This window comes from Macrotis lagotis, chromosome 1 (genome assembly GCF_037893015.1).
Source record: "Macrotis lagotis isolate mMagLag1 chromosome 1, bilby.v1.9.chrom.fasta, whole genome shotgun sequence".
Taxonomy (NCBI): domain Eukaryota; kingdom Metazoa; phylum Chordata; class Mammalia; order Peramelemorphia; family Peramelidae; genus Macrotis; species Macrotis lagotis.
Window position 1 is genome coordinate 60,069,821 of NC_133658.1, and position 14,555 is coordinate 60,084,375.

General features: G+C 38.3%; 1 protein-coding gene across 1 annotated transcript in view; it reads right to left on the reverse strand.

Annotated features, from left to right (window-relative positions):
* The window catches only part of ATP2C2 (ATPase secretory pathway Ca2+ transporting 2), a 112,111-nt gene that overhangs the window by 42,838 nt on the left and 54,718 nt on the right, over positions 1-14,555 (reverse strand). Inside the window, exons 8-11 of the mRNA XM_074214015.1 lie at positions 10,377-10,526; positions 10,222-10,290; positions 8,285-8,360; positions 2,773-2,839 (exon numbers count right to left, since the gene is read on the reverse strand). Of these exons, the coding sequence (XP_074070116.1) occupies positions 2,773-2,839; positions 8,285-8,360; positions 10,222-10,290; positions 10,377-10,526 (362 nt within the window). The remainder of the gene's footprint in view (positions 1-2,772; positions 2,840-8,284; positions 8,361-10,221; positions 10,291-10,376; positions 10,527-14,555) is intronic.

Below are 14,555 nucleotides of genomic sequence, written 5' to 3' on the forward strand. Positions count from 1 at the left end.
TCCTCAAGAGGAAAATGGGGATAATTCTAGGACTTAGCTATAAAGACCAAAAAAGATAATATTTGTAAAGCACTTAACATAATGCATGCTATTCCTATTATAATACTAAATAATAAAATAAATGAGATTAGATTTCTTGACTACTTATTTGCTTCAGAAAAACTGCTGTGACTATTATTCCCTTTCACAACAAAAAAGTGGTCATCTTATCTGAGATCATACAGTCACATTTCATTTAGGCTACATTCTCTGAAAAAAAGAAAAAAACTAAACCTCTTTTATTATATTTTAACACAATAAATACTCCCTAACCAACATCCAGGCAATTCTCTGCATTCTCCCTCCTCTTGTTCTCTCCCCCTCCTCCCACCCCCAGACCCCCCTACAAAATTGAGAAGATAGCAAACTGATTTTTTTTTTTACTCTTTCCTAAGGCCTGGCAGATTAGCTGCTGAGATTATTTTCAGTGTAGTTCTTGGTTCCTTAGGTATTTTTCTCTTCAGTGATGTAGTGAGTAGAACCCTAAGCCCTAGAATCAGGAGGACCTGAGTTCAAATTTAGCCTCAGATTCTTACTAGCTAGCTGTGTGACCCTGGGCAAGTCACTTAACTTTGATTTCCTCAAATCCAGGGCCATCAAGTCATCCTGATCCATATCTGGCCAAATGACTCCAGAGAAGAAAATGAGACTTGTGACTTAGCACAGGCCCTCCTCTCACTAAAATCCAATTCACCTGCATGTCATGACATCATCTCCCTGATGTCATGGGCTTTTTTTAAAATAAAGAATAAACATCAAACAGCAATAAACAATTATCTACTTTTTACTACCAGAAGGATGGCTACCAGGTGATGAATTGGCTTGGGGGGGGTGGAGGTGGGGGACAGGGAAAGCAGTCTATATGAATGTCTCCTAAAGGATTGACTGCACCAATGAAATTCAAAATCTTTTAAAGTTATTTACCTTAGGACCTAGAAGAGATCTGAGAGGCCATCTAGGGGTCAGTATGATAATAGAGATCTGAAATCAGACACTAAAGTTTAAAGCTAACCTCAGTCTTATGACCTCTAATAAATCCTTTTTATTTTTCTTGGGTCTCTATTTGTGCAGATTTACTTTCCATCTTTATGATCCTGGTCTAACTCCTCTCATTTTTACAAATGAGCAAAAGTGGCATACCCAGCGTCACCCACCTAATAAGCAATTGATAGTGATTTAGACCTAGGTTCCCTGATTCCAAGTCCAATATATCAGTCCTTTGAAGGTTCCAAGAGTGAAGCAAAAGCTTGGCAAGTTCTGATGGAGCTTTGAGATATACTGATTCTGGGATACAAAGACTAACCTTGCTGATTAAGAAAAGACTGTCCCAGGACAGCTAGGTGGTACAGTGGATAGAGCACCGGCCCAGGAGTCAGGAGCACCTGAGTTCAAATCCAGTCTCAGACACATAATAACTACCTAACTGTATGACCTTGGGCAAGTCACTAACCCCACTCTTGTAAAAAAAACTAAAAAAAAAACCAGACCAACCACCATATCAAGCATCTTTGTGTATGTTTTTTTGAACATGGAATTCATATTTATTTTGGGAATCTTCTCTGTCCTGATTGGTGACTTTTCCTCCTGCCCCACTATTTTATGCAGGCTTCCCTTCTACATCATTCCCTACCTCCTGACCACCTTACTTTTGTGCTCTCTTCTCATATCCTTCCCACCTCCCCAGTAGCTCATAAAACCATTAACTCCATAATTTGCTCCTGAAATGAATTTACCAGTTGATTATCCCATGACCCTACTTAGTTTAGCATCCCTGTAATGATCTGGACCAACAACATCCACTCTAATCCCAGCCACCCAACACTTCCCTATGTGTGTTGTTAGAATGTAAGCTCATTGATGGTGTCTCTTTGCTCTCGTATTACTACCCATGATGTTTGGCATATGATTTTTCACTCATTAATTCATTTTAGTTTTGTTGAAATGGAAGAAACAAAGGAGAGGAAGAAAATAGTGGAGGGCATTGTAGAGAGGGTTCTGGTAAAAGATCTGGAGGTTCTTTTCCTTTTCTTCCCCTTATTTCTCAGCCTGTTTTTGTTCCAAGGCAGCCACTAACTGAGCTGTCTTATCTGGGGCAAGTCAGTTCCTGGATCTGAACTTCAGTTTGTTTTTAATTTAGTTATTCTGAGTGGTTAGGTAGCTCAGTTTATAGAGCACCACTGGAATCAGGAAGACTTGACTCAATTTGGCTGCAGACATTTACAGCTGCATGACCCTGGGCATGTCATTTAAGCTCTGTTTGCCTCAGTTTCCTCAACTGAAATTTATGACCATAACAGCACTTATCTTTGCAGGGTTATTGTAAAGATCATCCAAGATAATATTTGCATAGTGCTTAATTAGCACAGTGCCTTAATTAGCACAGGCCCTTTATAAATGCTTGCTCCTTCCCCCTTCTCACTTTACACTTCCTTCTATCTATAATTTAACTATAGGGTCCTTAAGCATAAAGACTCTTTTTGGTGGCATATTATTTTGGATCTTTTTCTCCTGGGTACTATGGGGGTTGGTGCTTAATAACCATTTATTGAATTAATAGCCCTTGAGGAAGACGTCCAATGAAGGGAAGCATGGAAAGATAAAGCCCCCATGAGTGTTCTTTTCCTATAGAAGGTGCAGGACTGGACTGATGATTCAAACACCTACAAGGTCTTCAGCCTTTCTCTACAGCTCTTTAACCACAAATAGGTCACCAAGGGTCAGTCTCTTACCTACCTCACTCCGATAGTGAACATACTGAGAATTTGTTTCCCTTGAAGCCAGCCAATTAACATGATTAAACCTGGTAGAAAAACAGAGGAGATTATAGGGAACATTCTCTAAAAGCTGTAGGAATTTTTAAAAATATACTTCCTTGAGGACAAATGGCACACACACACACACATACACACACTCTCACACACAGAACCTCAACATGGAAATATATCTGCTATGCTGAAGTATGGTTCACATTCTCTCAACTAGAGAGCCATTGGTTATCCATAAAACAATGACAATAAGCTGCTATCTTTGTGGGAAAGTTTTAAGTTAGGATCATCACCAGAGGGCTGGCCACTACCTGATGGAAGTCTTTGATGACAGCAGCTTATGACATTATCCAATGATATGTGGAAGAGTTGGGATATGAACCAGTGGAAGGACTGCCCTTGCTGCCAAAATCATGTCTTCAAGTGATATGATGTTCAAGGGTGGGGCACAGTTCTACTCTTCTTTTTTTTGGGGGGGGGGGGTGAGGAAGCTTTAAATAGTACCAAGGGGAGGATAATTATTTGTTTAACAGTTCATTAAACTGGAATAAAGTTTTTTCTATAATTAATCAAGTTTGTTATTATTAGTTCTCCAATTATTACCAATAAATACTATTTATCATAATAATACTATTTAGGGATGGCTAGGTGGTGTAGTGGATAAAGCACCAGCCCTGGAGTCAGGAGTACCTGGGTTCAAATCTGGTCTCAGACACTTCATAATTACCTAGCTGTGTGGCCTTGGGCAAGCCACTTAACCCTATTTGCCTTGCAAAACAACAACAAAAAAAAAACTAAAAAAAAATTTAGTATTTATATATTTATTTATTAAATTAAATTATTAAATATATTTATATATTCATATATTCATCATCAAGTGACTTCCTTCTCCTGTTTGGATGTCAGTGTTTTCACCCATAAGATGAGGTCCTTGAATTAAATGGTCTCTAAGATCCGTCCCAGCTTTGAATCTATGACCATAACGATAATATTGCAAAAAAAAATAGTTTATAAACCTTAAAGATCAGTTAGACAATAGATATTTATTAATTATTATATTCCTCTTACATATTCATATATAGTGTTTTATTGAAAGGCAACATGGAATAGTGCAGGACTTGGTATCAGGAATACTTGGATTCTCATCCCAACTTTGATACTTATGAGCTGGATGACCATGGGTGAGCATTAACTTCTCAGTCTAAAATTATAATATTATTTAATATTTATCATTCAGTATTTCTTGGATTCATCAATGTGGGCACTCTCTTTCATCAGTGAAGACTGTCACTCCTTCCACACCTCAGCAGATAGCGTCATGAGGGAATGTGACTAAGACAATTTTATCAACTCATGGCTAACCCTCTGCTGATGAGGGTGACCCTAACTCAGAAGGATAAGTCAGAGCTTGTGCTATGCTTTCGGTAATCAGACTCACCTCTGCATAAGAATGAGCCATCATGTGGGAAGTTAGTAAATGAATAATAATATTAAATATTTCTATAGTAGCCTCATCAGCAACAGAGTGGAATTTTGCAACCTGTATTTTTTCAGTCCTTTCCAGGCCTAGAATTATTGGCTCCCTAGATGGCAGGGAACTCAGAAGTCACATAAAGCATGCTTTGTAGCTGGAGATCTAATTGTAAGACATCACCTGGGTATGACTCAGACTTCAGATATGCTATCTCAACATACTTCTGGCATGAGTATCATGTGAACAAAAGTGGCAAAAATGTTGTGAAAATTCATTGGACTATATTGGGATTCAAATTAACCAGTTCAAACCATCTCCTTTCAGAAAGGTTTAGATGCCAATAAGCATTATTTTCTAAGGATGGTATGATGAGAAGAAGGCTAGATTGTTTGAAAACATCACTAATTAGCAAGGTCATCTCCATCAAGTGAATTCCTTCTCCTGTCTGGGTGTCAGTTTTTTCATCTGTAAGATGAGGTCCTTGGATTAAATGGTTTCTAAGACCCATCCCAGCTTTGAATCTATGACCATACCCAACAGTATTGTAAATAAATACTTTCTAAAACTTAAAGATCAGTTAGTCAGGCAATAAATATTTATTAAGTCCTTACTATGAAGCAACACTATGCTAAGGACTGGGGATACAAAAAGAGGCAAAAGGCACATCCTTAGAGCACCAGCCCTGGAGTTGGGAGGACCTGAGTTCAAAGTTAGTCTCAGACACTTAATAATTACCTAGCCATGTGACCTTGGGCAAGTCACTTCAAAAGTGACTTGCAAAAACTGTCTTGCAAAAACAAAAAAACAAAAAAGAAAAGAAAAGAAAAAACGTAATTCCTGCCCCAAAGGAACTTACAATCTAAAGGCAGAAAGAAAGAATAAATGAAATATCAGCTATTCCTTCTATTGCTGCTATTACTACCACCATAACTACTACTGTAAAGCAGAGAGAATAATGCACTTAAGAGTAAGAAAGACTGGGACCCAAAACCCATCTCAGACACCTTTTAGCAAGGTGACACGGGCAAATCACTTCACCTTTTGACTCTCATTTCCTCCATGATAATGGAGGTGGTCAGGGAGGAATTGGACTTATAACTTTAGGAGAGGGACTTCCTCTTCCAGTGGGGGCTGGCATCTTCTTTGCAACCTGACCTCTTAGAAAGCTTTCTAGCAATTCCTCAGTTAGTGAAGTGACTTGTCCATAGTCACAGTGCCAGAATATGTCAGAGAAAGGATTTGAATCCAGATCTTCCTGACTCCAAGGCACTCACTGGCTCTCCTTGATGTGAGGGATAGACAATGATATCCGTAACACCAGTTTTTCAGGAGGTAATAAAAACTCAAATAAAAAGTATGTGTTAAGGTGTTGTATTAGATAGACTTGTTATTACTCCACCACAATTAGACTGACAGATCTCAACTCATCTCAAATCATTCTCAATGGAGTGAATAATTGTAGAGACTTTAAAACAGCATCTGGCACACCTATGCAGTATTATATAAATGTCACTGTTGTTGCTGTCTTACAAGTTTTCCGAATCTGACCCTTCCCTCTCCTTAACCTGTTGTGAGGTGATGGTCATTGATCAAGCCAAGAATACTGAAGTAGTGAGTAGTATTGAGTGGGTAATAATAGAGAGATATTAGAGAATGTTTCTTTCCTTTTGCCTTTTTGCACATTTTGAATATTATTATACTTTCTCCAAGGTAACAAGGAAGATTAAACTCCCTAGTTCAATTTTTAATTGATCAGGAAGGCTCACACCTTCTAAGTGTTATTGTCTTGGGCAAACTCAAGAAGAAAAGAATTTCTGCTGGAGGTATCATTGATTTAGAAAACCATAAATTAACTTTAGCAATGCTGTACTGAATTTTTATTTATTTTATTAACTATTTCCCAATTACATTTCAATCCAGTGAATGGGAGGAGGGTTCTCTGGTGTATGATACCTGTGGTCAAGAGATATCAAGAGAGATAGAAGAGGTCATATAATTCAACATATATTTTTAAATACTTTCTTCTCCTAACATATCATGCTAGGCAAAGCAAACAATTCTTGCTTTCAAAAAGTGTCCATAGACAAGGGCACTTGGCCAGATGGTAATGCTCTATAATTCGAAAGTGGCTTGTCAATCAATTTCAATCCTCTAAAACATAATAAAAGCTACAAGGTTTAATGCATTATTCTCTGCAGGAGGGGCCAGGAACAACCCCAAAGAAATAAAGGGGTTTAGAATTAAACTTATTGTTGTAACTGGATGGAACTGGAAGAGAAGAAACACGAGATGAGAAATGGGATTGAGCACATGGAGAAAGGGTGGAGATGGTTAGGAAGCACTTAGCAATGACAACTAATATCTAGGGAGGAAACTGTAAAGTCAAAGGAATCATCAGCTGCAAAACACACTTATAAAGTCCCCCTAAGAGTCACAGTAAGACTACCCTGCATAGCAATGAATGTTAATAAGAATAACAGTTAAAGAAAAAAGCATAACAGTATCCAGGGTTAAATGATTTTCAGTAGTATAGATTCTTAAAGCATCCAAGTTATCAAGTTATTTAGGCTAACTCCCCCTTTATAAAGGAGAGGTAACAAAGACCTAGAGGTCTTACAATCTAATGGCAGAAAGAAAGAAAAAATGAAATATTAGTTATTACTGCTATTACTACCACCGTAACCACTACTGTAAAGCAGAGAGAATAATGCACTTAGAGTAAGAAAGACTGGGAGCCAAGCCCATCTCAGACACTTTCTAGCAAGGTGACATGGGCAAATCATTTCACCTTTTGATTCTCATTTCCTCCATGATAATGGAGGTGGTCAGGGAGGAACTGGACTTATAAATTTAGGAGAGGGACTTCCTCTTCCAGTGGGGGCCTGGCATCTTCTCTGCAACCTGCACTCTTAGAAAGCTTTCTAGCAATTCCTCAGTTAATAAAGTGACCTACCCATAGTCACAGAGCCAGAATATATCAGAGAAAGGATTTGAATCCAGATCTCTCCTTGATGTGAGGGATGGAACTATCTGTAACACCAGTTTTTCAGGATGTAATAAAAACTCAAATAAAAAATGGTGTTAAAATGTTCTATTAGATAGACATTATTATTCTACCACAATTCGACTGACAGATCTCAACTCATCTCAAATGATTCTCAAGTGGGGAAGGGACTTGTAAAAGGTAACTTAGCAAGCCAATGGCAGAGCTTCATGTTTTCTTCTCAGTGATGCCATACTACTCAATATGGCACAGCTTAAAAAAAATTAAGGGAAAAGAGCAAGTTGGTTAGGTCTTTATCAAGAATTATTTGGCTAAAGAAAGGTTGGGTTTTCAAAACTTCAGTTATATCTAAAGTTCCCTTGGAGTAAACAGATGATGGAGATAGACTGGGATGAGTAACACTAGAAGATGAAAGAAAAGCTAGACAATTCCTTGCATAGGGCAAGGAACCCAGGATATATCAATGTGCCTGGTACTCAGGCACAGTGGATAGAGCACTGGCCAAGTGAGGCTGGTGACTTAGCACAGCTCCCCTTACTCAAATCCAACTCATGTGCTTGTCATGGCATCACCTCCCTGATGTCATGGTTTTCTTTAAAAATGAAAGACAAACATTTTTATGGATTGATTAATTGATTGATTGATGAAGGAAAGAAATCAGTGTTCTAGCATCAAAATCCGCAATTCATTCCTTGAGTCCTCAGGCAAGTCTCATAGCCTATCAGGATCTCAGTTGCCTACTCTTTAAGATGAGGGGTGAGTTTGCTACAGTCAAAGCTACAGTCACTCTTGCTCTGTACAACTACCAGGTACAGCTTACAACATGACTGAGAAACGGACCTTAATCCCAAATCTCTGGTTAGAGTTGAAGACAGAGATCAAACAGATGACATGAAGAGAAAGGGACTATTTCCTCCATAGTAATGAAACCTTTTAGAGTTGGAAGGATCTAGATCAGCTCTCCAACCAATTATGCTATAATTCGAATGGTCCTTCACTCACCAATTATGCCAAATGAGAAGAGTGTAAGTTGTTTCCCCAGCTTATCCATGCTTTTCTGTAAGGGAGTTTTGGGAGTCTGATGGGATAAAAAAGAGAGACATCAGCTTCACAAAATAACAACAGTAATAGGACTTTTCAAAGAATCTTAGAACTATACAATTTTACAACTGAATTCAGCAATTCCTCAGCAATCTTCCCATGCTCTCAGCTTCCTTCTTTGGGTTGAGGGCACCCCAATTCTTCCAGTCACCCAAATTTGCAACCTTAAAATCATCCTCAGTTCCTTATTCTCTCCCAATATTATGGATCCATAAGTTGCCAATTCTTATTAATTCATCTCCACATCTCTTTCACCTGACCCCTTCTCTCTACTCATGCCACAGTCATCCTAAGTAGATAGAGAATGGATGAAGTGTTTCTTATGAGCTAGCCACTGTGCTAAGTACTGATGACACCGAGATAATGAAGGAAAGTAATCCCTGCCCTCAAGAAGCTTATATTCCAATGGAGAAAATACTACAAATAAAGAGGGAACATTGGCATGGAAGCATGATATTGAGAAGTAGGATGGAAGTCTGACTGATAAGTTGAAAGCTTGTCTATTCAAGCCCAGCCTTTCAGGGATAGAATCTAAGGTTTCAGGAGCAGGAAGGGAGTATATTTATCTTGTATACATCTGATTTTCCCTTATGCTTACCTGTAAAATATTTTACCTCTTCCTTAAGGGCAGATAGGGACTATGTCACTTTTGATTTGTATCCTCAGTCCCTGGGCAGTCCCATGCTATATCTGGCAAACAGTAGGTACTTAATACATGTTTGCTGATTAGCTGAAATCGTCAACCAGCCTTGAGTTAAATCTCTTCAGTAATGGGGACCGCAGTATCTCCTGAGGCAGCTAGACTGCTTTAAGAATTAGAAAATTCATCTTCACTGACCTGTATTTTGTCTCTATATTTTGGACAATCTCTATAATATCTCCATATTTCTTCTGGACAATTTGGACAATTTCTATATCTCTACTTTGGACAACTTAATTTTTTTTAAATTTAAAGCAATGGGGTTAAGTGACTTGCCCAAGGTCATACAGCTAGGCAATTATTAAGTGTCTGAGGCCAGATTTGAACTCAGGTCCTCTTGACTCCAGGGCCGATGCTCTATCCACTGCACCACCTAGCTGCCCCTCATTTCAGACAATTTCAATAATCTCCACTGCCTCCATATCTCTGCTTTTCGGACAATTTGGACAATTACGGACAACTTCAACAATCTCCACATTATCTCCATATCTCTGCCTTGGACAATTTGGACCATCTCTATATTGTTTCTATATTGGGTTTTTTGGAACCTCAGAAAATAAGTCTGCTCTTTCTTCATGATTCTCCTCTGTTGTTGGAAGAAAATAGCTTTCCCTCAAAATTCTTCTTTTCTAAGTTTAAACTATGAGTTAGAATTGCAGATTCCCAGATGTGGAAAAGAGCTCAGAAGTTCTCTAGTCCAAATAGCACATAGGCAGGAAACTTCTCAGCAACATCTCCGATTTGTGATCACTCAGACTATACAGAAGGGACCTGGGCAGCTACATAGTACATTGGCTTAAGCATTGGGCATGGAGTTAGGATGACTTGGGTTCAAATATAGCCTCAGATACTTCCCAGCTGTGAAACCTTGTACAAATCATTTACCTCTCTCTGCCTCAATTTCCTCAACTGTAAAATGGGGCTGATAATAGCATCTATCTGTCAGAGTTGTCGTGAGGACTCTGATAAGATAGCCATAAAACACAACTACTGCATTATAGCTGTATGAAGCAGGTACTTTGTAAATGCTTGTTTTCTTCCCTCTCTACCTGAAGACTTCCAGTGAATGGGAACCATCACTTCTGAGGCAGCCAATTTCACCTTTAGACCAGATGATACATCTCTACTTGCTTCTTACCTCTTCAGCTTGCATCATTTTGAATACTTCTCCAAACTGAGATTTTTCTCCAGTTCCAATCACCACTCCCTGAATTAAGGAAATAAAAAAGTAACTATGGACAGATTTTAGGAGAAATGGATGAAAATATGTCAAGTAAACAGAAGGGCACTTACTCTCCCTTTTCCATACTGGACCAGGGTTCCCATGAACACAATATTGTTCAGGGATGTCAGGTCTCCTCCCCCTGACAAGGGACCATCTGTTTTGATGCAAGGTTCAGCTTCTCCAGTAAAACTAGATTCATCAACCAAGAGCTCTGTAACCTAAGTAAAAAAGGAGAAAGAAATGATAATTTCACCTCTCAATAAACATTAGCTGTTTTCATTTTACTGAATGATATTTAAAACCTTGGCATTGTAAAACAAGACAGTCTTACATACTAGAGGAGAGGGAGAAGACATCACATCTCCAAATTCATGTAATGATCAAAATATTTTAAGTCATCTGCAACAACTCCCTTACTTTACAGATAAGGAAACTGAGGCTGAGAGAGGGGAAGTCACAGGGCCAAGATCATAAGGCTAATAAGTGACAAATTTGAAATTTTAATACAAATCTCTCAACTCCTATCTGCTGTTCCATCTCTAAAGAGGGAATAATAATACTTAGTCTACCTACTTTATAGCTTCTTTATGAGGAAAGGGCCTCACAATATGAAAAGCACAACATAAATTTGTGAGATGATAATAACAATCATTATTTCTCTGAGGAGAGGTGATTGTACCGAAGAACACTAGTGCTAACTTGTTATCTGAGTTGTGACTGCAAGTAACGATGAGGAACTGGTGACTTTCCTCTCCAGTCTTACTCTAAATTATGCTACTACATTCCAGACAAACAAGCTGTTCTCTGTACAGGATATCCTATACCACCAATTCTGTCTCTTAGGATCCAGTTTCCTTCAAGGCTCAGGTCAAGGGTCATCTCCTATCCAAAGACTTTCCTGATTGTCTCCCCCTTTCCACCAAAGTGTACTCTCTCTGTCTCTCTCTGTCTCTCTCTGTCTCTCTCTGTCTCTGTCTCTGTCTCTGTCTCTGTCTCTCTCTATCTATCTATCTATCTATCTATCTATCTATCTATCTATCTCCCCTCCCCACCTTGTTAAGCCAGCATTTCCTTTAAATATGTTTTGAAATCATTCCATTTTCAAGATGTAGTATGTTAAAGAATTGGCCTTAAAACTGGTCAGCCTTCCTTCAAGTGGCATGGGATTAATAAAACATTATTGTATCATAGTGAGAGACAAAGGACAGGGACCTCAGCCACATACACTGACCCGGTACAACCAGTAAGACCAGGTCACAGTTTTCTTTTTCTTTGCCATTTATGAAATAAAGGGACTTGAATTGAATTTGTCAGAACTCCAAGTAATGTATTATCTTTGGAGCAGAGGAAATAACTATTTAAAAGCATGGGTATGACAAAGCAAACTTGGTTTTCTTGTGTTTGATTGAGGGAGAAAATGACTGAAGATTCTTTTCTGCCATCCATCTCATTTAAATCCTTTCTCTGTCAGTCTCTCTTGCCTGCTATGACAGCCGCAGTATGATTTGTCTTTCCAGTTGCCCATCACTCTTTTTCCTTCCTTTTGATCAATTGTTTTGGTTTGTGTCTACCACCTCCTGCTGCATTCTATTCTTAAATCCTATCTGGCTTCTGGTTCCACTACTTAATGAGGCTGTCCCCTTGAACGGAATTCACATGGCATTTTAAGCACCATCTATGGGGCCAGGCAGTCTGTTGGATGCCTGGAATGTAGAGGCAAACATGAAGTAGCCCCTGCCCTCAAGTAACTACAGTCTACATTCTACAAAGCACAACCTGTGATTTCAATGGAATTGGGAATTCCTTCAGAGGAAATACCCTCTAAAAGCAACTGCAACAAACTTAACACCACTGAGAAATATTTTGCATATGAGCCCAAGAAGGATCAAAATATTCAGTCTGAAGATGAGGAAGCACAAGCTTCTGCATCTAAAGACTCCAAGAAAAAACATAAATTGGGCTTAGGCTACGACAGAGCTCAAAAAAGACTTTGAAAATCAAATGAGGGAATTAGAAGAAAAACTGGGAAAAGAAATGAGAGAGATGCAGGGAAAACATGAAAATGAAGTCAGCAGCTTACTCAAGGAAATCCAAAAAAATGCTGAAGAAAACAGCATGCTAAAAACCAGCTTGGGTCAAATGGATAAAAACAGTTCAAAAAGTTATTGAGGAGAAGAATGGTTTAAAAAGCAAAATTGGCCAGATGGGAAAAGAGATAAGAAAGCTCTCTAAGGAAAACAAATCCTCCAGACAAAGAATAGAACTCAGGGAGATTGATGAATTTACGAGAAATCAGGACTCAATACTTCAAAACTAAAAAAATGAAAAATTAGAAGAAAATGTGAAACATCTCATTGAAAAAACAACTGATATGGAAAACAGATTTAGGAAAGATAATTTAAAAATTATTAGAATATCTGAAAGTCATGACATCATTTTCTGTACCCACTTGAGTGTGTATATTATTCCCTCTCTGAGCCACTTCCAATGAGAGTAAGACTCACTCATTCCCCCTCATCTTCCCCCTCTTTCACTCTACTGCAAAAGATCTTTCTTGTCTCTCCTTTCCCTTTTTCCCAGGTACATTCCTTTCTTCCCTATTAGCTCTATCTTTTTAATATATTATACTTTCAAATTCAACTCCTACCTGTACCTTGTCTATATATGCACCTTCTAACTGCCCTAATAAATGAGAAGCTTCACATGAGTTATCAATATCATCTTCCCATGCAGAAAAACAAGCAGTTCAACATCATTAGATTCCTCATAATTTGCCCTTCCCTTCCACCCTCTCTATGAATCCTATACTTGAAGATCAAACCTTCTGTTCAGCTCAGGTTGTTTCATCAGGAAAGTTTGAATGTCCCCTATTTCATTGAATGTCCTCTTTTCTCCTGAAAGAGGATGTTCAGATTTTCTGGGTAGTTGATTCTTGGTTTTAATCCAAGCTCTCTTGACTTCCAGAATAGCATATTCCAAAGCCCTGTGAGCCCTTAATGTGAAAGCTGCTAAATCCTGTGCTATCCTGACTATAGCTTCATGATTTTTGAATTGTTTCTTTCTGACTGCTTAAAATATTTTCTCTTTGACATGAGAGTTCTAAAATTTGGCTATAATTATTTGTGCAGTTTTCATTTTGGGATCTCTTCCAGGAGGTGGATTCTTTCAATTTCTATTTTACCCTCTACTTCTAGGATATCAGGACAGTTTTCCTGGAGAATTTCTTGAAAAATGACATCTAGGCTCTTTTTTTTTGGTCATGACTTTCATGTAGTCCAATAAATTTTAAATTATCTCTTCTAGATCTGTTTTTCCAGGTCAGTTGTTTTTCCAATGAGATAATTCACATTTTCTTCTAGTTTTTCATTTTTTATATTGTTTTATTGTTTCTTGATTTCTCACAAAGTCATCAGCTTCCCTTAGTCCCATTAAAAAGGAATTATTAAGAAGGAATTATTTGAAGAAATTACCTTCTTTAGGGAGCTACTGTATCTCCTTTTCTACCTGACTAGTTTTGCTTTTTCAGGTAGTCTTCTCCTCGTTGGCCTTTTGGATTGCTTTTTCCATTTGACCCAAACTGTTTTTTTAAAGAATTTTCTTGAATTTTTTGGGGGTCTTCTTCATCGAGTTGCTGACTTGGGTTTTCATGATTTTCCTGCATCATTCTTATTTCTCTTTGCAATTTTTCCTCTACCTCCCCGACCTGATTTTCAAAATATTTTTGAGTTCTTCCATAACCTGGCAAATTCTTATTTTTCTTTGAGACTTTGGATTCAGAAGCTTTGATTTTGTTATCTTCTGAGTATGTATTTTGATCCTCCATAAAACAAAAGTAATTGTCTCTGGTTGGATTTTTCTTCTACTGTGGTTTGCTCATTTCCTCAGTCTATGACTTTTTTATGATTTTAACTCTTTGTTAAGGTGGAGCTCTGCTTCCAGAGTGGAGGATGCACTGTCCCAAGCTTTGGAGGGTTTTTGCAGCTGTTTTCAGGGATACCCTCCAGAGACCTACAAATTCTTAATTCCTCCAAGGTCCTATGAGAGGCTCTGACTGAGGCAGCTAGGTGGTGCAGTGGATAAAGCACTGGCCCAGGGGTCAGGAGGACCTGAGTTCTAATTTGACCTCAGACACTTAACCTTGGGCAAGTCATTTAATCCCACTGCATTGAATAAAATAAAAAAATAAAAGGAGAGGCTATGACTACTCTCCTAGCCTGTGCTCTGGTCCAGATGATCACAGGAACTCC